General features: G+C 40.7%; 1 protein-coding gene across 1 annotated transcript in view; it reads right to left on the bottom strand.

Moving 5' to 3' along the window:
• The window catches only part of PGAP1 (post-GPI attachment to proteins inositol deacylase 1), a 316,353-nt gene that overhangs the window by 5,386 nt on the left and 285,629 nt on the right, over window positions 1-25,338 (bottom strand). The window contains exon 26 of the mRNA XM_072120897.1: window positions 12,284-12,388. Within this exon, the coding sequence (XP_071976998.1) occupies window positions 12,284-12,388 (105 nt within the window). The remainder of the gene's footprint in view (window positions 1-12,283; window positions 12,389-25,338) is intronic.

Raw genomic sequence — 25,338 nt, 5'->3', positions numbered from 1 at the left:
TGACATTATCCTTTAGGCTACAATAGTTATCACAGGTGTCTGCAACTAAGCGTTATTGTTACTCCTGGTTCTTATGACAACCCAACATTTTTAAAATGGGGGTCGGGGGGCAGCATTTTCGATTTTCACCTCAGGCAGCAAAAAGGCTAGAATCGGCCCTGGTGCCGCGGGGAAAGTTCCCCAAACTATGGTGCCCCCTGTGTTTTGTTTCCCGGCAATGCGCAGCGATGCCCAGTCACGGCTTCTTACAATGTAGGAGACATGTACAATAACACATGCACAAGCTTTGAACCTCGCGCAACAAAATGACGTCACCGAGGCCGGCGCATCATTCTGAGAGCGGAGAGACTCTCACATTTGCCCACCGCCTGGGTAATGCCCACCAATAATGCTGACTATATGAGCTTTTGCCTGAGTATATGAACTGTTGGCAGAATACTCAGCATATGAGCTGGTACTTTTAGTACTCCAGAAGTATACTGCATATAACAATGAGAAATGTAACATGAGAAATACTATAGTCATGAGGATGGAGTACTACAAGTACCAGCTCATATGCTGAGTATATGAGCTGGCACTCGTACTCTGGCCTCATGGCCATAGTACTTCTCATTGTACCCCTTTATATTGCAGTATATGAGCCACATAATAATCAGCACCATATACAGTGACGCTGTACAGTGCACATCACCACAGTATGGGACTGTATTTATGAGGTTACATGGGATTAAATATATGAGGGGGTTATCCTTTTTTATTAGAATTTATATTATTAACTATATGTATAATATGGAGGAAGAGCCCGACGAGAGGTTCAGGAAGGCGCTTGGTGCAAACAGCAGACGTAGAGATCCAATGGATAAAGGAATCTCTTTTATTATTGTTAAAAATATTTATCTCATAAAATGAGCATATGCATAACGTATTAAAAATACAGTGCGACGCGTTTCAGCTCTGGACTAGAGCTTTCATCAGGCATGGTGTAAAGAAACAATCCAACAGATTTATAGCTTACCTCGTTATGAACAAAAAAAAAAAAAAAATGTCACGTGACCTACCGGGGGTCAAAGTTCAGGGTTTTTCCGTTCGTATACTGAACCCTCCCGGTGTTCTAATGGTGAAAAATACATTTGATCTATATAAGTAGACAGGATTTATACATAGTATTGTTTCTAAGATATAGCGGTTGCAATTTGAAGAGAACATGTACATTGTGACAATAATCTATCTATATAAACCAGCGATAGATGCATACAACAATCGATGTATAAACTTATGAATGAGGACATGCTAGAAGAGCAGAGGCACATACATAGTGTGATGAAGCGAACCTAAGAGGATATAGTGTCTTGCGGGGTATTCCTAGGCAAACCGCTGTGGTGGCGTCTGGATTGGGTGACATGGATACCCAAACTACGGAAAGCAGTATGTGACAATCTTAAAAAGGCAAAAAAAAAAAAAAAAAAAAACCCAAAACGGGCTGCAAGTAGTCAAACGGATGGTAAATGAAATGAAAACTGATCTAGAGTGATCTGGGGTGAACGCTACTCTTTTAGCGAAACCCGGACCACAAATAGTCATGCAGATAATAAATAGATGAATAAATATATAAATAAATAAATAACTAAATGAGCACAAAGGTTATATGGCTTTGGATAATGGAACTACTGTTAAATGGATTCTATGACTTCATTCAGACCATGTGGGCTGAGAGTATCGAGTTTATATATCCAATATGACTCTCTTCGGTTGAGCCTTTTGATTCGATCGGGGACTTTTTTTGATATTTCCTCGATCGGGGTAACTTTTATGCAGCTAAAATTGCCTCCATGTACCTGTGTAATGTGTTTGGAGAGGCTTTGTTTTAAAAAACCAATTTTGGTTTTATGTCTGTGCCCATTTATTCTCATTCGTAATGATTGAATAGTGCGGCCAACATATTGTTGGCCACATGAACAGTCAACCAAATATATAACGAAGCTGGACGAGCAGGAGAGGGTGTTTTTGATTTTAAATATCTCTCCTGTTCTCCTGGAAACAAATGTATTAACGCCACTATTGATGGTATCACAGCAGAGACATAGTTTGTGTCTGCATTTGGTTACTCTTGGGGCTTCCGGGCTCGAGGTCTGCGTGACAGACTTGGTGGCATTTTTGCTTTTTAATCCCCAGGCCGTCCCATCATTTCGGGAATTGGATCCCTCACATGTAATTTGTCGCATTATGTCGACCTTTTCTTGCAGCCTATCGTTACGAAACTTCCCTCATATCTCCGTGACTCTAGTAGTCTGATCAAAGATCTGGAAGATTTCAGATGGAAAGACACATACCTTTTTTTGACACTAGACATCTCGTCCCTTTATTCCAATATACCTCACCATTTAGGTTTGCAATCCATGCAATGGTATCTGTCTAATTACACTACCCTTCCTTCCAAACAAGTAGAATTTCTCACAGCCGGAATGGAATTCGTCCTCAAACACAATGCATTTGAATTCCAAGAAAAAATTTACCATCAGTGTCGCGGAACAGCCATGGGGACCCGAGCGGCCCCCAGCTACGCAAATTTATTTATGGGACACTTTGAATCCCTTTTTATCTACAACTCAACCTTTTGGCCAAAGAATATTGTATATTTTCGTCGTTATATCGACGATTTGTTCTTTATCTGGCAAGGTAGTGAGGCTGAGGCAAAAGAATTCGTCGGGGAACTCAATAATAATGATTGGGGCCTCAAGTTTACCATGAATCTCAGTCGAGAAAAAATAGTATTTTTAGATTTAGAACTGATAAAAAATAGTGGGAAAATCATCTCTATCACCCACTTCAAAAGCGTAGATAGCAACAGTTTCCTAGAATTCCACAGTGCACATTACGCCAAATGGCTGAGGAACGTTCCCTTTAGCCAGTTCCACAGGATCCGTAAGAACTGTACAAAACAGACAGATTATGCAAAACAATCCCTGATACTGAAGAAAAGGTTTCGAGAGAAGAAATACCCCAAGGAACTAGTTGAACAAGCGTATCTTAAATATGCTAAAAAAACACAGAAGGAATGTCTAGAAAGTGCAGAAACACGGAAAGGAGTGGAAAATGATACGAAACGTCCTCTCAACTTTATCACCACCTATGATAGAGGTAACACCAAAATCAGAGCATGTCTGGCCAAACACTGGGGAATCCTAAGAAAGGACCCTGTTCTACAGAAGATAATGCCAAGGCAGCCAAAAATTACATTTAGGAAAGCCACAACAATGAAGAATCTGATCGCACCCAGCAGATTAAAAAGCAAAAATGCCACCAAGTCTGTCACGCAGACCTCGAGCCCGGAAGCCCCAAGAGTAACCAAATGCAGACACAAACTATGTCTCTGCTGTGATACCATCAATAGTGGCGTTAATACATTTGTTTCCAGGAGAACAGGAGAGATATTTAAAATCAAAAACACCCTCTCCTGCTCGTCCAGCTTCGTTATATATTTGGTTGACTGTTCATGTGGCCAACAATATGTTGGCCGCACTATTCAATCATTACGAATGAGAATAAATGGGCACAGACATAAAACCAAAATTGGTTTTTTAAAACAAAGCCTCTCCAAACACATTACACAGGTACATGGAGGCAATTTTAGCTGCATAAAAGTTACCCCGATCGAGGAAATATCAAAAAAAGTCCCCGATCGAATCAAAAGGCTCAACCGAAGAGAGTCATATTGGATATATAAACTCGATACTCTCAGCCCACATGGTCTGAATGAAGTCATAGAATCCATTTAACAGTAGTTCCATTATCCAAAGCCATATAACCTTTGTGCTCATTTAGTTATTTATTTATTTATATATTTATTCATCTATTTATTATCTGCATGACTATTTGTGGTCCGGGTTTCGCTAAAAGAGTAGCGTTCACCCCAGATCACTCTAGATCAGTTTTCATTTCATTTACCATCCGTTTGACTACTTGCAGCCCGTTTTGGGTTTTTTTTTTTGCCTTTTTAAGATTGTCACATACTGCTTTCCGTAGTTTGGGTATCCATGGCACCCAATCCAGACGCCACCACAACGGTTTGCCTAGGAATACCCCGCAAGACACTATATCCTCTTAGGTTCGCTTCATCACACTATGTATGTGCCTCTGCTCTTCTAGCATGTCCTCATTCATAAGTTTATACATCGATTGTTGTATGCATCTATCGCTGGTTTATATAGATAGATTATTGTCACAATGTACATGTTCTCTTCAAATTGCAACCGCTATATCTTAGAAACAATACTATGTATAAATCCTGTCTACTTATATAGATCAAATGTATTTTTCACCATTAGAACACCGGGAGGGTTCAGTATACGAACGGAAAAACCCTGAACTTTGACCCCCGGTAGGTCACGTGACTTTTTTTTTTTTTTTTTTTTGTTCATAACGAGGTAAGCTATAAATCTGTTGGATTGTTTCTTTACACCATGCCTGATGAAAGCTCTAGTCCAGAGCTGAAACGCGTCGCACTGTATTTTTAATACGTTATGCATATGCTCATTTTATGAGATAAATATTTTTAACAATAATAAAAGAGATTCCTTTATCCATTGGATCTCTACGTCTGCTGTTTGCACCAAGCGCCTTCCTGAACCTCTCGTCGGGCTCTTCCTCCATTCCACATCGTTCCAGGATCCTGGTCCTTGGCAAACGTGGTCTCCCAGGAGTGGCAGCTGCTGGTAGCTATTTCATTACATGCCTATACCATCTTCATCAAGGTGAGAGTCTTCACTTACTCTTCTACATTAATTGACCATTACGATATCACACGATAGCTGCGCCTCTCTTCCTTTGTCTCTACCTCCTGTCATTCTTTCTGGGACCTGGAGCCTTGCCCCCAGAGTCCCTCGATCCCAGGCTTCCACTGCATATATGTATAATATGACTGTTTAGTGTCATTTTGTGCTATTTTGGTTGGTGGTGTGCCCCAGGATTTTCTAAGTATAAAAAGTGTGCCGCGGCTCAAAAAAGGTGGAAAATCACTGCTATAAACAATTCCAAAAGAAATTGTCCCATACCATGATCCCATTCCTGGGATAACAGCCCATGGAGACATACCCCCGGTCTACATGATATTGATAACAGAAACTCACTGGGGCTTATTTACTAAGGGTCCGCGGAACGCATTTCCGTCGGACTTCCCCACATTTTGGATTTAGCCGGCTTTCATGCGTCAGAAATCGTGGGGCGGGACGTCAGACGATCAGACTGATTCGGACTGAGCGTGGGATTTAAGATTCAAATTGTGTTGCATCCAATGCACTTGCATACACTGGGAAGAACATGGTGAACTCCGGCGGACCTGAGCAGGGAAGCGACACATGCAGGATATTGGGTGCATGAGCTTTCGGCAAGGGACCGGGTAAGTAAATGTGCCCCACTGTGTCAGAAATCAGCATTTGCAAGACATGTCTGGCAATTGTGCCAGAAATCTTCCCCTGTAGTCCCGCACCTTGGGCACTCTGTGCAAACATACTGACCGATGCATGAAGAACAGTTGTATTAATATATTGTTGTTGGCTGGCGAAACAAGATGATGGGAGAAGCACAATAAAGTAGTAATCATCTCCTCATCAGGGAATGCAATGTGATTTTTCCATCTATCGAGTGACCTCAATAGGGTGTGTTAGACACTGAGCACAATCTGATGTGATTATAAAGCAATACCCAGTACCCCAGGGAGCCTGTGTTTGGAATACACCAATCATGGGGTATTTAGAGATGGATATGTGTTGGCATGCCTGAATTGCTAGTAATGTAAGAAAAAGGACCTGTCAGAACAGTCACCCAAACAATTTTCTACACCCTGCAAAGGTAAACAATTGAGAGAGTTCTGTCATAATGGCATATTCACATTGCCCCAAGAAAACACTATGTTTTAGCCTCCTTCTGGACCTGGACAGCCAATTTATTTCGTGGGAGTAGAGGTGGGCTATCCTGCTCAGGTAGTGTAAATTAAAGTAATATTGCAAATTATGTTAGGGGCTTAAACAAAGTTATCAGAACCGCTCATGAGTGCAAGTACCTCCATTGGACTGCTAAGGGAAAAAGTCAGGGAGCACCATAACATCCTCTAGCTGTAAGGCAGATAAACTTAATTTAGAGTGGAACTGTCAACATATGGATCATCTTAAGTTGGAATGTTTTGACCTCTGTATGCTGCAAAATATAAATCCCTTGAGGAGTATAATCAGTTCAGCCAAGTTAATCCTTTTTATGCCCAATGGCAATACCCTTGTAGATCCTGTCTTGTCAAAGTCCTATGGCCCTGGACTCAATGACCTGAGCATATGAAATGGTATAAAAGGTACAGCCCTGCCTAGTTCACCTAAGTAGGCTGAATGTGGGGGATAATCCGCCATTATTCAGTAACCTGCTAATAGGGGTAGAGTACAGAATCCCAGACCCATCTGCAGAACTGAGGGCTAAAACCAAACCTCTTCATGAAATCTTTGGCTGTATGTAAGTAGGCAAAGACACGGTCTGCCCTATGTGTCCGACCAATTTGAGTGATCACTTGGACCCTTCTGATATTATCAGTGGTGGACTTGCCCAGCAGTACATTGATCAGGATGTATTAGGGACAACATAACAGAATGTGTTAAGTATAGACAAATTAATGAATTTTTATTGGTACAGAAAGTTAAAAATAATTAAAAGCCAACTACTGTGCAGATAAAATGAGTCCTTGCTCCCCGTTAATTTTTTTACATCTTAAGTGCATTTGTTTTTGGACTTATTTTATGTGTTTTAAAGGGAATGTGACTTTTTTTTTAACCAGGTTGTTATTTGTAACATGTTTAAAGAGGACCTATTACCCTTAAGTAAGTATTAAGTAAGTATTACTTAAGTAAGCAGCTCCTAGTGCTACAACAGTCCCAGCAGTGTTACACGTATTGGAAACCTCCAATAACGCTAGCAGACACTGCCGTGATGTACACTAGAAACGCCGGACCGCTCTCCTTTCTCCAGATCGCTCACTCCATAGGCTGGCGGTGACTTCCGAGCGACATGCGGCAGTCAAGGCTCCTAATCCTGCCCCCTTATGAATACACTGGACTTTAGTTGTTTTCCACAGAATTACATAATGAAACAACATCTCTATAGACTGATATAGCTATACAGCTATAAAAAACAACATTACTACATACACTTTGGACAATAACTGATGTTACATAATCTTTTCTCTGCACATAAAATGACTAGAAAACTTTCTATAGACCTCAATGTTAAGTTAGGTTCTATTTATCATGCTGAGAATCACTGTAGCAGTTAATTTATGACAAATGGGAGGAGAAAGAAATTAGTTTTTCTTCTCCATCAGATTTGTCATCATTACTGTGGACCAAATAGGCATTTAATAGTTGCACCATCAAGGAGGGCCTTTAGGTTGCTTAACCCCTTAAAGGGGTTTTCCCACGAAAAAATTTCTCAAATCTCAATCCCCTAGTGCTGTTAACACAATAAAGATCATTTAAACCCCTTACTTTATAATTTTACTCAGTTTTATTGCCGTTTTACCTCCTATCACTCTCTAAGCAAACACTTCATGATCTGACTATGTGGTTATATTTTCAGGATACAGGTTCAAATACACTTTCATTTACCATATATATACGCGTGTATAAGTTGAGTTTTTCAACACAAAAAATGATGAAAAACCTCACCTCGGCTTATACACAAGTCAATAAAAATAATAAACTTATATACTCACCCTCCGGCGGCCCCAATGCGCAGTGCGGCTCCCCGATTTCTGTGCGGCTCCTCTTCTGGCTTCCCCGTGGCTCCTCTTTCTTCCATCTTCTGTAGCAGCCTGCAGGGCGCAGCCATGTTTTGTCCCGGCCGGTGCATACTATGACATCAGCAGTGGCCGCGTCATAGTATGCGCCTGCCGGCAGATAACATTGCGGTGCCCTGTGTGCTGTCACAGAAGACCGAAGAGGAGCCGCGGGGAAGCCAGAGGAGGAGCCGTGCTGCTCATCAGGGCCGCCCGAGGGTGAGTATATACGTTTATTTTTTTAAGTGCTGGCTGGCTGTATACTACAGGGGACAGGCTGGGCTGGCTGTATACTACAGAGGGCAGGCTGGCTGTATACTACAGGGGGCAGGCTGGGCTGGCTGTATACTACAGGGGGCAGGCTGTATACTACAGGGGGCAGGCTGGGCTGGCCGTATACTACAGGGGGCAGGCTGGGCTGGCCGTATACTACAGGGGGCAGGCTGGGCTGGCCGTATACTACAGGGGGCAGGCTGGGCTGGCCGTATACTACAGGGGGCAGGCTGGGCTGGCCGTATACTACAGGGGGCAGGCTGGGCTGGCCGTATACTACAGGGGGCAGGCTGGGCTGGCCGTATACTACAGGGGGCAGGCTGGGCTGGCCGTATACTACAGGGGGCAGGCTGGGCTGGCCGTATACTACAGGGGGCAGGCTGGGCTGACCGTATACTACAGGGGGCAGGCTGGGCTGACCGTATACTACAAGGGGCAGGCTAGGCTGACCGTATACTACAAGGGGCAGGCTAGGCTGACCGTATACTACAAGGGGCAGGCTGGGCTGACCATATACTACAGGGGGCAGGCTGGGCTGGCTGCATACTACAGGGGGCAGGCTGGGCTGGCTGCATACTACAGGGGGCAGGCTGGGCTGGCTGTATACTACAGGGGGCAGGCTGGGCTGGCTGTATACTACAGGGGGCAGGCTGGGCTGGCTGTATACTACAGGGGGCAGGCTGGGCTGGCTGTATACTACAGGGGGCAGGCTGGGCTGGCTGTATACTACAGGGGGCAGGCTGGGCTGGCTGTATACTACAGGGGGCAGACTGGGCTGGCTGTATACTACAGGGGGCAGACTGGGCTGGCTGTATACTACAGGGGGCAGGCTGGGCTGGCTGTATACTACAGGGGGCAGGCTGGGCTGGCTGTATACTACAGGGGGCAGGCTGGGCTGGCTGTATACTACAGGGGGCAGGCTGGGCTGGCTGTATACTACAGAGGGCAGGCTGGGCTGGCTGTATACTACAGGGGGCAGGCTGGGCTGGCTGTATACTACAGGGGGCAGGCTGGGCTGGCTGTATACTACAGGGGGCAGGCTGGGCTGGCTGTATACTACAGGGGGCAGGCTGGGCTGGCTGTATACTACAGGGGGCAGGCTGGGCTGGCCGTATACTTGAAGGGGCTGGCTGGCTATATGCTACAGGGGTCTTGCTGGCTATATACTGGGGGGGCTGAGACCAATGCATTTCCCACCCTCGGCTAATACTCAAGTCTATAGGTTTTCCCAGTTTTTGGTGGTAAAATTAGCGGTCTCGGCTTATACTCGGGTTGGCTTATATACGGTACATTCTGAACACTGTATTAGTATTTGACACATAGAAAGAGATGAGACACATCAGAGATGCTGAAATCCATGAGATGCATATAACACACATGGTCAGCTCTGCTACATATCTGTTTTCCTTCCCCAGATAAAGAACTTATCTGCCTGTAGCTCCTCAGAAATCCAAGATGCCTGCCCAGACTTTAAGTCAAGTGTTACAGGGTCATGTCTAGGAGCAACTGAAATTGTGTACACCAGGACTGATATACACACGTTGGACTTATATCTATTAAATGCTGTATTTTTATTAATAACAGTGAATTAGAGAATGTAATTTTGTTATCCTGAGTAGATTTAAGAAACTTGTCTTCATGGGAATACCCCTTTAACCCTATAAGGACCAGGCCCTTTTTCGTTTTTGCGTTTTTATTTTTCACTCCCCACCTTCAAAAATCTATAACTTTTTTATTTTTCCGTGTACAGAGCTATGTGATGGCTTATTTTCTGCGTAACAAATTGCACTTCGTAGTGATGGTATTAAATATTCCATGCCGTGTACTGGGAAGCGGGAAAAAAATTCTAAATGCAGTGAAAATGATGAAAAAACACATTTGCGCCATTTCTTGTGGGCTTGGTTTTTACAGCTTACACTGTGTGCCCCAAATGACAGGTCTATTTCATTCATTAGGTCAATACGATCACGGGGATACCAAATTTGTATAGGTTTTATAATGTTTTCATACATTTACAAAAATTAAAACCTCCTGTACAGAAAAAAAATTCTTCATTTTGCCATGTTCTTGCGCTAATAACTTTTTCATACTTCAGTGTATGGAGCTGTGAGTGGTGTCATTTTTTGCGACTTCTGATGACGTTTTCAATGCTTCTATTTTTAGGACTGTGCGACCTTTTGATCACTTTTTATAGAATTTTTTCTATTTTTCAAAATGGCAAAAAAATGCCATTTGCGACTTCGGGCGCTATTTTCCGCTACGGGGTTAAACGCAGTGAAAAACGGTTATTATATTTTGATAGATCGGGCATTTTCGGACGCGGCGATACCTAATGTGTTTATGATTTTTATGGTTTATTTATATTTATATCAGTTCTAGGGAAAGGGGGGTGATTTGAATTTTTATGTTTTTTTAATATAATTTTTTTTTTTTTACTTTTTTTTATTTATTTTTTTTACTATTTTTCAGACTCCCTAGGGTACTTTAACCCTAGGTTGTCTGATTGATCCTACCATATACTGCCATACTACAGTATGGCAGTATATGGGGACTTTGTATACCATCTATTACAATGTGCAGATCGCACATTGTAATAGATAGCCTCGATCATGACAGCCTCGGATCTTTGTGTGATCCCAGGCTGTCATGGCAACGGATCGCCGCTCCCCGGTGACGTCACGGGGAGTGACGATCGGAGCCAAGATGGCGGCGCCCACGCGCCGCCGGCTCTTTAATTCCGCCGGCAGCTTTGCCGGCGGCGATCAAAGGGTTAACACCCGCGATCGGTGCAAGCACCGATCGCGGGTGTTAGCGACGGGCATTTGCTTCATTATGAAGCAAATGCCCGGTGAGTATGAAGAGGGCTCAGCCCGTGAGCCCTCTTCATACTCCCCCATGCGCAGTAAGACGTAAGGGTACGTCTTATTGCGCTATGGGGTTAAAGACCAGGCCATTTAAATTTTTTTGCATTTCAATTTTTCCACTCCTCCTTGCACAAGATATAACTTTAATTGTTAATTTACAGAACTGTATCAGGACGGGTTATCAGCAACTGTATTTACTAGTTGACAATTCTGTGCAATCTACTGGAAATATTTTCCAAAAGCTGTGGAATTGACAAGAAAATGCAGTTGCACCATTTTCCAGCAGACTTTGCATATTAGGCTTTAACTATGCAGCCCAGATAACACATTCCATTTATTCTATAGGTCAGTATGATAATGGGGATAAATATATATAGTTTTGTTGTGTCTAAATATTTCTAAAAAAAATTTCTTTGCATCATTATATTCTGACACCCATAACTTTTTATATTTTGGCCTACGGAACAGTTTAAGATGTAATTTTTTTGCAGAATGAGATGATTTTTTCATTTGGTACCAATTTGAGAACTGTATGATCTTTATGTCACTTCTATGAAATTTTATCTTTTCCCAAAATGGTGAAAAAGCAGTGGGTTAGACAGTTCACCAACTGGGAAAATCATTTTTATAGATCGGGCATTTTGAAATACCAAACATGTTTATTATTTTTCCTTGTTTAATTTATATTCATTCTACAAAAAGGGGGACTATTAAATTAAAAAAAAAAAAACAATTTGCCATCTAACTTTTTTTTTCTATTTACTACTTTTTAAGGTCCTCTAAGGAATTTGAAATCTAAAGGGTCATGAAATATAAAGCATTACAACCGTATTGCAGTATATTTTGAATATAAAACTCCTTCTTTAAAGTTGTCCTCATGCGGAATGTGATAGAGAGTGTTATTTGCCAGCCATAGGAGCCTCCCAAAGACTCCCAGCTGTCATTTCAACCAATCAGCAACACATGATGATGTCATGGGGGGTTCCAATTTGCAGTAATATGGTGGCGCCCATGTGAAGCTGCTGTTTAGGTGAAAAATTTGGCTTTGATCCCCGGGACATAGCAGGTCAACTGCCACAGTTGTTGCTAGCCCCAATCCTGGCAAATGTCTGCTGTACTGTATAATACAGAAGATACAGGGTCTGTATGAAAAGAGCACTACCTGTGAATCTTCTCCATACAGCCCAAACCTCATTTGGATGTATATGCACTATGGGCAGTTCCCAAAAGATTTAAGTCAAACTTAGAATTGGTTCAGTTTTCCTTGCAAATTAATACTGTGTCTATACTTTGTATAGAAATACAAAGAAACTGTATTAGTGATTTATTCATTTACCTTGCTTTTACCGATGCCAAAGTGGAATTCATCAGAACTTCAACTATAAAGATGAGTATAATAGCCAAAAATCTCAAAGGGTCAGGGTCCAGTTGTAGATTATTTCTAGACAAATGAGGAAAAAAAAAAAAAAAAAATTAACGTCCGGTTATGTAATATATCTGTACTCTTTTTCAATCCCCCAAAGAAAGCCAACAAACAGTCCAAGCTATTTATGAAAATGAAACATGTATTGAAAGGTCTGTAGTTTCCAGGATCGCTTTTTGATCCTTTTTTGTATATTGACACCAAAAATGCTATGTGCCAGTCCTGTAGAACTGAACCTGTCTTTAATGAATCTTTAAATATTAAAAATAAAGGTTTCTCTATCTCATAATTCAAGCAGTACCCGGGGATGTATACCATCTGTGGCCAGTGATTTGTCCATTGTAGTGGTTTTGAGACAGCGATGCGGCACCTTGTCGCATGGGTTGTGCCCCACAGCCCGTAATTTTGATTCTGTCAGGTCTGTTGGTTAGATAAGGTCCAAGTATGCCCCCTTTTTTTTTGCTTCAGTACTAATTTTTAGACCAAATTGTTTTTTTTTTTAAATTGAAAAAAACTGCAGCCTTTGAAGGACCTACCATTTACTTTGTCATTAATGCCAATGTGGACCATGATACCGGCCCATCCCAGTAATCAGTGAACCCAATCTGCAACATGCTGAACCCGAGCACTTGGCAAACATCACATTACCTGGTTTGGAAGGTCTTTGTGACAGATTGCCCTGTCTATTCCTATAATAATGGAATCTCCCACTATCAGCACCTATCTGACCCAGCCTGTGCTCATATTCCTTTTCTTACTGGAACAGACAGTAACCTGCATGTAGAGTTGACTACAATGGTGTAGAAAGAGGTATGTATCTCCTCTCCATCATAAAGCCTCTGTAACTGCTTGTGCGAGGCATAGGCCAGCAGTCAATACAAGCAATTAGTACCAATGACTCAATGCTTCACATATTCTCTGTTCTCCGCAGGTAAATAATTTAATTTTGTACAAAAAACTTTCCATAAAACATTTCATCATGCGATCAGCAAAGCATGGCAAAAACTTTAGGGTACTCAACTTAGCCCATAAATCCATTAGTGTTAAAGCGCCATGCCGGCACAATCGCAGGCTCCGCATACTGTGTTACAGCATGGACGCGATGATCATCGTGAGCGCCGGAAGGTGAGTATGTAAGTTTTTTTTTTTTTTTATTTCACAAAAAAGGCCTGGGTATGGCCTCACTAAGACCCATTGGTCAAAAAAGCATGGAAGAATTTTTTTTGCGCATTAAAACTAATATCTATATTTACTCTCATTAAAAGTTATGATCAAATAACAATACACAGAGAATGTTAAAAATCTACAGTCAACAGGACCCGTATTGGTCAGAACACTTATAAGGGTGTATATTTGTGGCTGTAGTGTTGTGTGTTGTGGTGCTTGTTATTACATAACAAGAGTATTTGCATGAAGCAAAACACGACAAGAAATTGTATCGCCTCAAGGTTCCGTGGGGTGAATGGAATGCCTGATATTATTTTTCTTATCAGAGTTTTCACCCTGTTCTGAGATAGGGTAAAGAACAAGAGATATCCACAATTCGCGAGTGAGTATGGTATGGCAACCAATTCAATTAGCACTCGTGTGCCTGGGCACATAACAGCCACTCTCACACACACACCACATATTACTGCCAATAAACTAAACCTAACTATTTTTATTTTGTTGCCTGGGTCCTGTGTCTGCTAAATAAAACCTAACAAGACACTACAGCTCCTCCAACATGTTTCGCCACCTCCATGGCGTCCTCAGGGGTGCCAGGGCTAAGTGTGGAGAAAAACTGTTCCGTCCTGCCAAATAAAACCTCCGTTTGTGATGTCATGAATGACGCCAGATACTTCTTAGTCATCGCTTATTGATTCGCTGGTAACAAGTGAAGAGAGCTTACGTCCATAACACCTACTGTTCATTGTTCATTTCTTGCCGATGTAATTGCGGCTGTGCAGGCTGTTAGAGAAATATCCGAACTGAAAGGAAAGTACTGCTTGTGTGCCAGACTCCTCGCGCATGCGCCCGGATTTAGGATTCTTTGTATCTACACCATGTACTTTTTCTTACTGACTTAGTTATATTATCCCCATACAACTTAGGATCCTGAGATGTAATCAGCGCCAGGTGAAGGACTTGTTCAAGTCTTTAGGGCTGAGGCTTTCTAACCAGTCTATTCATCAGGCTTCTAATTGTAAGAGTTTTTGTCAATATTTCTCTTTTGGGGAACTGGTTTTATTTAGTCAATAGCCCAAAATTTAAGTTGACCCATCCTGCCATCATGGCATAGTTTAACATGTTTTACCAATGAGGTTTCTTCTCCTGTAGGGACCAAACTTGAGGACTTGAAGTTGGAGGATATATGTCTTCTTAGTTCCTGAATTATTTTGCCAACGTAGATCTTTGGATATGAACATTGGGATATTATATATATATACTGCAAGTACTCTTGCAATTCAAGAATTTACGGATTATGAAGACATTGCCATTTGTCTCAAACTGTTTGGTTTCTGGCATATATCTACAAAAGCTGCAATCGCCACATGGCAACAATCCCATAATAAGTGTAGATAGCCAGGTCTTTTTTTCGGGAACCTCCATATAAAAGTGGCTATGTTCTATCTTTGATGTTTCTACCACGTTTGTAGGTTATGGGCCCATTCTCTATTACTTCAGTTAGATCTGTATCTGCTTGAAGTAGGGTCCAAAACTTGTGCAGGTTCCAATGCACCGCACTACTTTCTTCTCTTCATTCATTTTAATTCATCTATTGATAAGGGTTTCTCTATTAGTTGTTTTAGCTTGTTTGTACGCACGTTTAAGGACCCTTTTCGGATACCCTCTTTCTTTAAAACGATTAAAGAGTGTCTTACACTCCTTCTCGAAATCATTCTCGCTCGAACAGTTTCTTCTGGCTCTAGGTATGAGCCAACTGGAATACCCTGCCTCAATGGTCTTGGGTGCCAACTCTCCCAGTTAAGTAAACTGTTAGTAGATGTAGTTTTCCGAAAGACAGTCAAGCCTATTTCCCCTTTTATATCAATATATATAGTGAGATCCAGAAAATTTTTTGTGGTGGGGTGAATTTCATGCCTTTTGTATTGTACGCCCGGGTGGGTAAAGTTACTGGTTATATTGAATATGTCATTTTTTTGTATATGTACATTTGGACAACCATAGTGGATGCATATGAATTTGAACTATATATGATAAAAGTGGGTATTCTTATTAGTATTTACTATTTGTTTTTGATTATAGATTGCCCAAGAACTACAATGGATTTTCGTATTAGGGAATCTACTTGGCTATCAATGGTTACTCAGGTTTTTGACTGCGACTCATTGGGCCAAAATGTTTTTTTTTGATTTTGCCATTTTCTGGCGGCAATAACTTTTTCATACTTTGGTGTACGGAGCTGTGGGTGGTGTCACTTTTTGCGACTTTTGATGGCGTTTTCATTGCTATCATTTTTAGGACTGTGCGACCTTTTGATCACTTTTTATTAATTTTTTTATATTTTCCAAAATGGCAAAAAAATGTCATTTTTGACTTTGGACGCTATTTTCCGTTACGGGGTTAAACACAGTGAAAACCGTAATTATATTTTGATAGATCGGACATTTTCGGACGCGGTGATACCTAATGTGTTTATGATTTTCACTGTTTATTAATATTAATATCAGTTCTAGGGAAATTGGGGTGATTTGAATTTTTAGGTTTTTTTATTATAATTTTTTTTTTTAAACTTTTTTTTACTTTTACTTTTATTTTTCAGACTCCCTAGGGTACTTTAACTCTAGGTTGTCTGATCGATCCTACCATATACTGCCATACTGCAATATGGCAGTATATGGGGATTTTACTCCTCATTCATTACAATGTGCTGATAGCACATTGTAATGAATGGGTTAAAACGAGACTGCTTTGGGCCTTCGTGAGACCCGAAGCTGTCATGGCAACGGATCACCGCTCCCCGTGATGTCATCGGGGAGCGGCGATCCGCGGCAAGATGGCGACGCCCATGCGGCGCCATCTTTTTGGAGCCTCCGGCAGCATTGCCGGGGGCGGTCGCCGTGAAAGCACCCGCGATCGGGTGTTACCGGTAAGCCTTTGCTGCAATATGCGAGCCCTCTCCATGCACCGGAAGGGGTTAAAACTCAAGGCTTTATTCCATATCCATTAAAAACGGGGTGTTACATTGCAGATAGCAGACGACCTACGCGTTTCAAACGTAGATATTTAGTTCTTATTCATGGTCTAAGACAATACCGCATGTTCAAACTTAAAAAGGCAGATAACAGGTGCAGGGAAGCTGTATAATTAGCGCACACGCAGAGTGTCCTAAACTTCGACTACTACAGCGCATGCGACTAAGTATAGCAATTGACATAATACACAGGAAATATTGGTTTTGGCCGAATATCTGATATATCTTAAAGGCAACAAAGATTACTCTGTATGTGGAAAAAGAGAAGTACATGTAAGCTACCTAATATAAATACATTGTATCCGTTCTATGATAAAGTCTTTTAGGCATGCGTGTTTCCATCTGTAGTATCCACAGCATTTCCCTATTGCGTAGCTTTTGAGTTCTATCCCCTCCCCTTTTGGGAGCGGTAACCCTTTCAATTCCAGTAACTACCAGGCTTGAAAAATCTCCTGCATGCTTTTGTGAAAAATGTTTGGATAATGTGGATATATTCTTATCTGTCTGTTTAGTACCATCATAAATGTGTTCCGCAATCCTTTTTTTCATTGATCGAATTGTGCTACCCACATATTGCACTTTGCATATTGTGCATTTTGCCAAATATATCACAAATTTTGTATTGCAATTAAGAAAAGATTTAATGTACCAAGATTTGTTAGCATGAGGACTGAAAAATGTGTTGGTATTATGCATATATCGGCAAATATTGCACCTATTACCTGCACATTTATAGGAGCCTTTGGTGCTAAGCCATGTACTTTGAAATACACTGCTCTGAGAAGTGTACAGAGAAGGGGAAACTATGTTGCCAATGGTCCGTGCTCTACGTGACACAAAGTGGCATCCCTGATTCAACACCTGTCTCATATCTGGATCTGTTGTAAGCATAGGTAAATATTTCTTAATGATTGTAACAATTTCATTGTATTGGGAACTAAAGGAAGTGGAAAACACTGGTTGTGATGTATTAGTATTTTTACCACGATCTTTAGTTGCTGTGTCGGATTCACGGGTTCTATTATTGGCTATGTGTTTAGCCCTATTTAAGGTGGAATCCTGATACCCTCGATGTCTCAATCTATTGGTTATGACCTGGCATTCTTTATGAAAAGATGCGTCCGCACTACAGCTCCTTCTTGCCCGTATATATTCACCTACTGACAAATTTTTAATGATATGCTGCGGGTGACAGCTGGATGCCTGTAGAACCGTATTGCCACTAGTAGGTTTGCGGAACATTTCTGTATCGATGCAATGTGTGTTAAGGTTCCCCTTTAGCATAACATCTAAACATGGTATTTTGTCTTTATCCACTTCATATGTAAACGACAAGTTGCATTGATTACTGTTGATATATTGAATGAAGTCGATGACGCTCTGCTCACCTCCACACCATATGAGCAGAGCGTCATCAATATATCTGCCGTACCAATAGATGGATGTTCTAAACGGATTGGACATGGTATACAGGTATTCTCGTTCCCACCATGCCACATATATATTTGCCAATGATGGCGAAAAACAAAACCCCATAGGGCAACCTTGGGTTTGTGCATAAAATGTATCATTAAATGAAAAAAAGTTGTTGCTCAGCAGAATATGCATTACTGACAGAATATACTGTTGCAAGTCATGGGTATAGTCAGTATATAGCTTCATATGTTGTTCTAGGGCTAGCAAAGCTTTATCATGGGGTATGTTGGTGTATAGAGACACAATGTCACATATGACCCAGATGTACCCTTCTTCCCATTGTAAATTAATCATGGTTTGGAGTACTTGTTTAGTATCCTGTAGGTATCCCGGTAACATTTTTACCATCGTTGTAGATAGGAGTCTAGCCACGTACTGAGGCGCTCTAAAAGGGATCCTACCCCCGATATTATGGGGCGGAGGGGTGGAGGGAAGATATTTTTATGGGTTTTTGGAAAGGCATGGAAGATGGGACACAGTGGGTGTTCAGGAACCAAAAATGCAGCCTCTTTTTGAGTATGTAAACCCAGGGATACCCCCCATTGTATATTGTGTATTAATGTTTGTCTGACATTATTGGTAGTATCGTGGGTAAGTATTGTGTAGACGTTGCTGTCTTGTAGCATGTGCATAATGCACTTTTCATACAGACCACTATCCAACACCACTATTGCACCACCCTTATCTGCCATGCGGACTATAATATTTGTTATTCTGAAGATCCTTTAATGCCTTTCTTTGGGATATTGTCAGGTTGTTGTTGGGCTTTCATGAATTATTGTTAAGTTCCTGTAAGTCTCTTTCTATCAATGTTTGAAACATGTCCATTTCCGGAGATCTGGATCCAATTGGGTAAAATTTGTTGTATTTGATCTGTAAGGGTGGAATCTGTTGTTGTTTCGTTTTATTGGTTTCAGAAAGGTGCTGTAGATCAAAATGACACATTGGTCCTGAAAATTATGATTGGCATATTCATTGGCGTTAAAGTCATATTCATTTGATTCCGACCTCTCTGTATTATCTTCTCTAGTCTCCTTGAGAAAATGTCTTTTCAGAGTAAGTAGACGTACAAACTTATTTACGTCCATCAATGTCCGGTATAGATCAAAATTCGTTGTGGGAACATAGCTTAAGCCTTTGCTTAGGACCTGTATCTGAAAATTGGTAAGTACATTTGCCGATAGGTTTAACCCCTTAACGCTCTGCGCCGTAGCTCTACGGCGCAGAGGTATAAGGGATGTATGAAGAGGGCTCACGGGCTGAGTCCTCTTGATACAGAGGTGGGGTTTTTGCATTTTGCACAAAACCCCCACCGCTAATAACCGCGGTCGGTGCTTGCACCGATCGTGGCTATTAACCCTCTCAACGCCGCCGGCAAAGTCGCCGCCATCTTTTTTCCCATCGCCACGCCCCGAACATCATCGGGGGGCGGCGATCGGTTACCATGGTAGCCTCGGGTCTTCTTTTAACACGAGGCTACATGGCTTATGCAGGTTCGTTACAATGAGCCAGTGGCTCATTGTAATGTATGACCTGCAAAAATGCCATATATTGCAATACTGTAGTATTGCAGTATATGGTAGGAGCGATCTGACCATCTAGGGTTAATGTACCCTAGATGGTCTAAAAAATAGTGGAAAAAAAAAGAAAAAAAAAGTTTAAAAAATAAAAAAAATTTATAAAATATGAAAAGTTCAAATCACCCCCCTTTCCCTAGAACGGATATAAAAGATAATAAACAGTAAAAATCACAAACATATTAGGTATCGCCGCGTCCCAAAATGCCCGATCTATCAAAATATAAAAACGGTTACGGGCGGCGGTGACCTCCGAGGCGGGAAATGGCGCCCAAATGTCCGAAATGCGACTTTTACACCTTTTTACATAACATAAAAAATGAAATAAAAAATGATCAAAATGTCGCACAGACCTCAAAATGGTAGCAATGAAAACGTCGCCTCATTTCGCAATAAATGACCCCTCACACATCTAAGTGCGCCAAATTATGAAAAAGTTATTAGCGCCAGAAGATGGCAAAATTTTTAATTTTTGAAAATGTATTAAAACACAATAAAACCTATATAAATTTGGTATCACCGCGATCGCACCGAACCAAAGAATAAAGTAGGCGTGTTATTTGGAGCGAAGAGTGAAAGTCGTAAAAACTGAGCCCACAAGAACGTGACGCACGTGACGTTTTTTTTCAATTTTTCCACATTTGGAATTTTTTTCAGCTTCGCAGTACACGGCATGTTAAAATAAATAACATCACGGGAAAGTAAAATTTGTTACGCACAAAATAAGCCCTCACACAGGTCTGTACACGTAAAAATGAAAAAGTTATGGATTTTTGAAGTTGGAGAGCGAGAAATCAGCCGAAAAACCCTGCGTCCTTAAGGGGTTAAAACTGTCAATTTTTCTGTTTCTTGTAGTTGGGATTCGTTGCTCTGGTATTGTACTGTATGCTTATGTTTTTCCTGCGCCTCTGATACGTTTTTTGTTGCCGTTTTGGAATTTTTTTGTTGCTGTTGTTGTGCTTTGTAGTTTTTTGATTGTTTATCTTTGTGTGTTTGTCTAGAAAAGTTGCTAGCAGCTGCACCTTCACTGTCTGAGTCCTCTGTAATAGCATCAGTAGACTCTTGTTCAGATGAAGTAAAGCCTACTTTGTTAACATTTTTCTGATATTTTTTCTTGTTCGGATTTTTTAAGATGGAAGACAGAGTCCGGTTATATCTTCTATTGAGATGCCAAGTATACACACAATCTTTTTCATAGTCTCGTAGGTCTCTGTTAAATTTGTTTTGTTTGATCTGTGTGATTGCATTTTCCATGTCCACGATATTGGCTTTCAATTTCGCATCAAGCTCTTTAAATTCTGTTTTGTCCACATGGATTTTGAGGGATTCAAGTATTTTAGCAATGTCCCCTTCTATAGTGGTAAGTTTTTCTTTTTCCATTACAATGATTAATTCCATTAGTTTGAGCGAGCATTCTGACAAAATTCCATTCCACTGTTTGGTGAAATCTTCATTTTATACTATAGTCGGGAGTTTCTTTATTCTTAAGCCCCTCGGTATCATGCCACGTTCAAGATATGACTGCAGTGTTGTATAGTCCCACCAAATTTTAACTTGATCTGATATCTGAATTTCCAGTTCTTGCATCAAAAAACGTATGTTTGAATTATCTGTTCCCTGTTTGGAAAAGATTTCGGCCGCTCTATTTCTTCTGACGCTATTGTCCACATTTTCAAAAGCTATGTTGGCTATTTCCATGTTGCTTTATACTGCCTATTAAAAACACTAATGCAACTGTACACATACAATACAGGGACGCCTATATTTATTACTTCAATACAGGGACGCCTATATTTATTACTTATTTACTATAGCTTCAGTGTAGGCATCAGTGTAGACAAACCTGACTTCTACATAAAGAATAGACTGTAGAGAAGAGAGTTTAACTCCCTACTAATCAGTCTTCCTATTGTTAAAGTTGTCTAGACGAGAGTGAATCAGAGCAACAATTAGGCCGAATTCACACAAACGTATGGGGGAAGCATGCTGCCGTACATAGTCCCACATAGACTGAAATGGCCGCACAGAGCAATACGGTGACATAAGGTGAGGTCATGTGCAATCTTTTCCCGTGTGCACAACCATACGCTGTGCATCTCTATGGAGAGGGGAGGGGTCACCCCTCCTCCACTCCAGTGCGCCATAGCCTGGATGGGCATATGTTCGAGTAAATGCAGCCTCAGCGTTTTAGAAATTTCAATTGTAAGAAATAGACAGATTATATAGACGTTTTGGAGATGCATGCAGCAAAAGCATGCAAGTGATTGAATATGCAGTGCAAAGGAGAGATAAGAGTCCAGCACAACCAAAAATGGTCAGAGCTGTGTCATTGAGTAGATACTGGAAAGACAAGAGTTCCAGTCTTAAAAAGATTAAGCTTCAAGAAAACAGGACACACAAATGTTAGGCCAAAGAACAAGTGGGCTAAACAATATGGGTGCTGACACCGGATTGGAGTTTTCACAACAGTAGGCACTGGCTCCACTCCAAAGTAATTTACCCTGTTTCCCCGAAAATAAGACAGTGTCTTATATCAATTTTTGCTTCTAAAGAGGCACTAGGTCCTAATTTACATTTATCGTTGAACAAAAAATCAACTTCTCTAACTTCTTTATGACTCTCCAAACTCTGAATTTAATGCTGTATGTCTTGTGACTCGATTTTTATTAGAATCATTGGCCCCAATCTCTCATGTTTAGTAAAAGAACTTTCCATAAATGACCCTTCTTATCCGGGTAGCTGCTGGTATCACGTTTGCAGCACAACAACCAGTGATTTACTTCCATGAATTCTTCTCCATGTCACATCCTTCTGCAGCATCTAAAAGATTTACTAGTACTAATGTATGGCGCGGGGGGAGCTGCTGCTATGGCAGCCGCTAGGTCTTATTTTCAGGGGAGGCCTTATATTTCTAAGCCTGAACAAAATTGTACTAGGTCTTACTTTCGGGGGATGTCTTATTTTAGGGGAAACAGGGTATTAACAAGAACAAGTTAAAAAACTATATAAAAAGACTATTAAAAAGAAAATGTAAAAGTCCTTCTAACACGTTTTGCATCGGACGACCCTTTCTCAAAGATAGGACTAAAAGAGTGTCTATGTCACAATGAAGAAAAGACAGGAAAAAAGGCACGTAGGGGACGGCGCCTCGGATGATAACGTTTGGACCAGTCTGAAAGGAGTATTTGATAGATGATATGCTCACCTTATTGCCACTTGGTTTTGATGCACATAGGAGCCCACACAGGGGTCTAATGTAGATAGCAGATGGTGTAGGTCCAGGGTTCAGGAGTAGGACTGCGATAGTAGTCCAATGTAGAAGAGCAGCAAGACACTAGTCTCTAGGGTGTTTAGAAGGCAGCTCCCAAAGCTCAAAAATACCGGTCACCGTAACGGTGCCGGTAAAGTAGGTACAAATACAGAGGAAAAGATGAGCTTTACCGGGGCGCACAAGTAACAACCCAAAGAGGCAGAGAATTGTGTCGAAAAATAAGCGATTTTATTGGTAAAATCAACTGGTATTAAAATCAATAAGAAAGTACAGATGAGGTTCGCACTCTTGCTTGTTCGTGGTAAAAATCTTTATCTTTATTCGATCATGGATACAGCAGTTTTACAAAAAAGAAAGAAATCTGACGCGTTTCTGACCCTTTCGGTCCTTAGTCATAGATAAGAGTGAATGAGGTGAGAGAGACACTTGTATGCTGGTTACCGGAAATAGTAAGGTAATTAACCAGGTGTGAGTGTCTCAATCTCCTTTCTCACAAACTATGTTTACAAACATGTTAACATTAAAAACATCGCATAATGTAATAAACATAATATATAATAAAATACACACAATGACCTGACTCTAGAATTTAGTAGTTGACCAATAGATCGTTTCTCACATTGAATCCTTTAGGATGTATGCAGTCTTTAGTAAGGATCCAGAAACCCTCCCGGTTTAGGAGTTTTCTTCTTAGGTCACCACCCCTATTGTTGTGTTTAACCCTTTCCAAGCCACAAAAGGTAAATCCTGATAAACCTCTATCGTGGTATTTAATAAAATGTCTCGCAGCATTGGACGGATTTATGTAATCTGCATTAGTAATACCATTAAGGTGTTCTCTTATGCGTTCCTTCAGTGCCCTACTAGTGCAGCCTATGTAATCCTGGTTGCAGATTGTGCATGTAATGCAGTATACCACGTTTTTGGTATTACAGTTGATAAAATCACGTATGGTTATGTTAATATTTTTATTTTTATCAAGCGTGGTTTTACAATTGCGTGCATAGTTACAGCACTTACATATTTTAGCCCCACATCTGAAAAATCCTTTTGTGTTCAACCAGGATTTAATATGGGTATTTTTATGTGTGTCACTAGGGGACAATATGTTTCCTATAGTGGGGGCTTTTCTGGTAGAAAAGGAAAAACCATTTTGTAACAATTGTCGTAAAATGTCATCCTGATACAACATAGGTATGTAGGTGTTAATAATATTTTTTATTGCTCTATGTTCAACACTATATGTTGTAACAAAGGTAGGTTTGATATTGTGAGTAGGAGACATTATAGATTTATGGGAGTCGGAGAGTAAATTTTCCCTTGATCTATTATGACTGATGTTTTTAGCTCTATCTAGGCTCCATTTAGTATAGCCTCTATTTTTTAATCTCTGTTCAATGTTATTAACTTCATTTGAGAATGCTGTGTCAGTAGAGCAGTTTCTCCTTGCTCTCAGCATTTCTCCCACCGGAATACTTTTGATAGTGTGAACTGGGTGACATGAAGAACTATGCAATATGGTGTTCCGGGCAGTCTCTTTGCGGTAAGTAGATGTAAAAATTTGATTTGATCTAGGATATGTGTCCAGGTGTAAATCCAAAAATGTGATGTTGTTTTTGTGCCACTGAAATGTGAAATATAGGTTTAATGGATTGTTGTTAAGGTACTCTATGAGCTCTGAGGCAGACGTATCATCATCACCCCAAATGATGATGACGTCATCTATATAACGACCGTATCTGATCATTTGAGTACTGAACGGATTGTTATCTGAAAAAATATACATCTCCTCCCACCAAGCAACATATAGATTGGCCAGCGAGGGGGAAAACTTGGCCCCCATCGCCGCTCCCGATTTTTGCAAAAAGAAAGTATCATTATATTGAAAGTAGTTACTATTCAATAGATATTGTACAACTTCCAATATGTACATGATGAGATCTTTGGAGTAATTAGAATATTTATTCAGGTGATATGACAACGCTATAATGGCTAAAGGATGTGGTATGTTGGTGTATAAAGCTTCTATGTCACATGTGAGCCATGAGTAGTGGTCTTTCCATTTGGTTTGTTGTAAAACTTGTAAAATATGTTTACTATCTTTCAAATATCCATAACACCGTGTGACAAGGGGCTGTAACAATGAATCAAGCCATGCTCCTGTATGTTCATTTAAGGAGCCGATGCCGGCAACTATAGGGCGCATAGGAGGAGGAAATTTGTCTTTATGTATCTTTGGTGCACAGTGAAATATAGGAATAATAGGATTTTTAACGTGCATGTATTCTGCTTGTTTAGGTGTGAGAATGCCTATACTGACTCCTTCTTCCAACAGTATGGTTAAACGTGTCAGGAAATGTTTCGTAGGGTTATATGTGAGTGGGGTATAGTTGTTCCGATCCTCTAATAATAGTTTAGACATTTTGTCATATAAGCCATGATTTAT

This window comes from Engystomops pustulosus, chromosome 8 (assembly GCF_040894005.1).
Source record: "Engystomops pustulosus chromosome 8, aEngPut4.maternal, whole genome shotgun sequence".
NCBI lineage: Eukaryota > Metazoa > Chordata > Amphibia > Anura > Leptodactylidae > Engystomops > Engystomops pustulosus.
The sequence above is the reverse complement of the archived record's forward strand: the minus strand, read 5'-3'. Positions and strand labels throughout refer to the sequence as shown.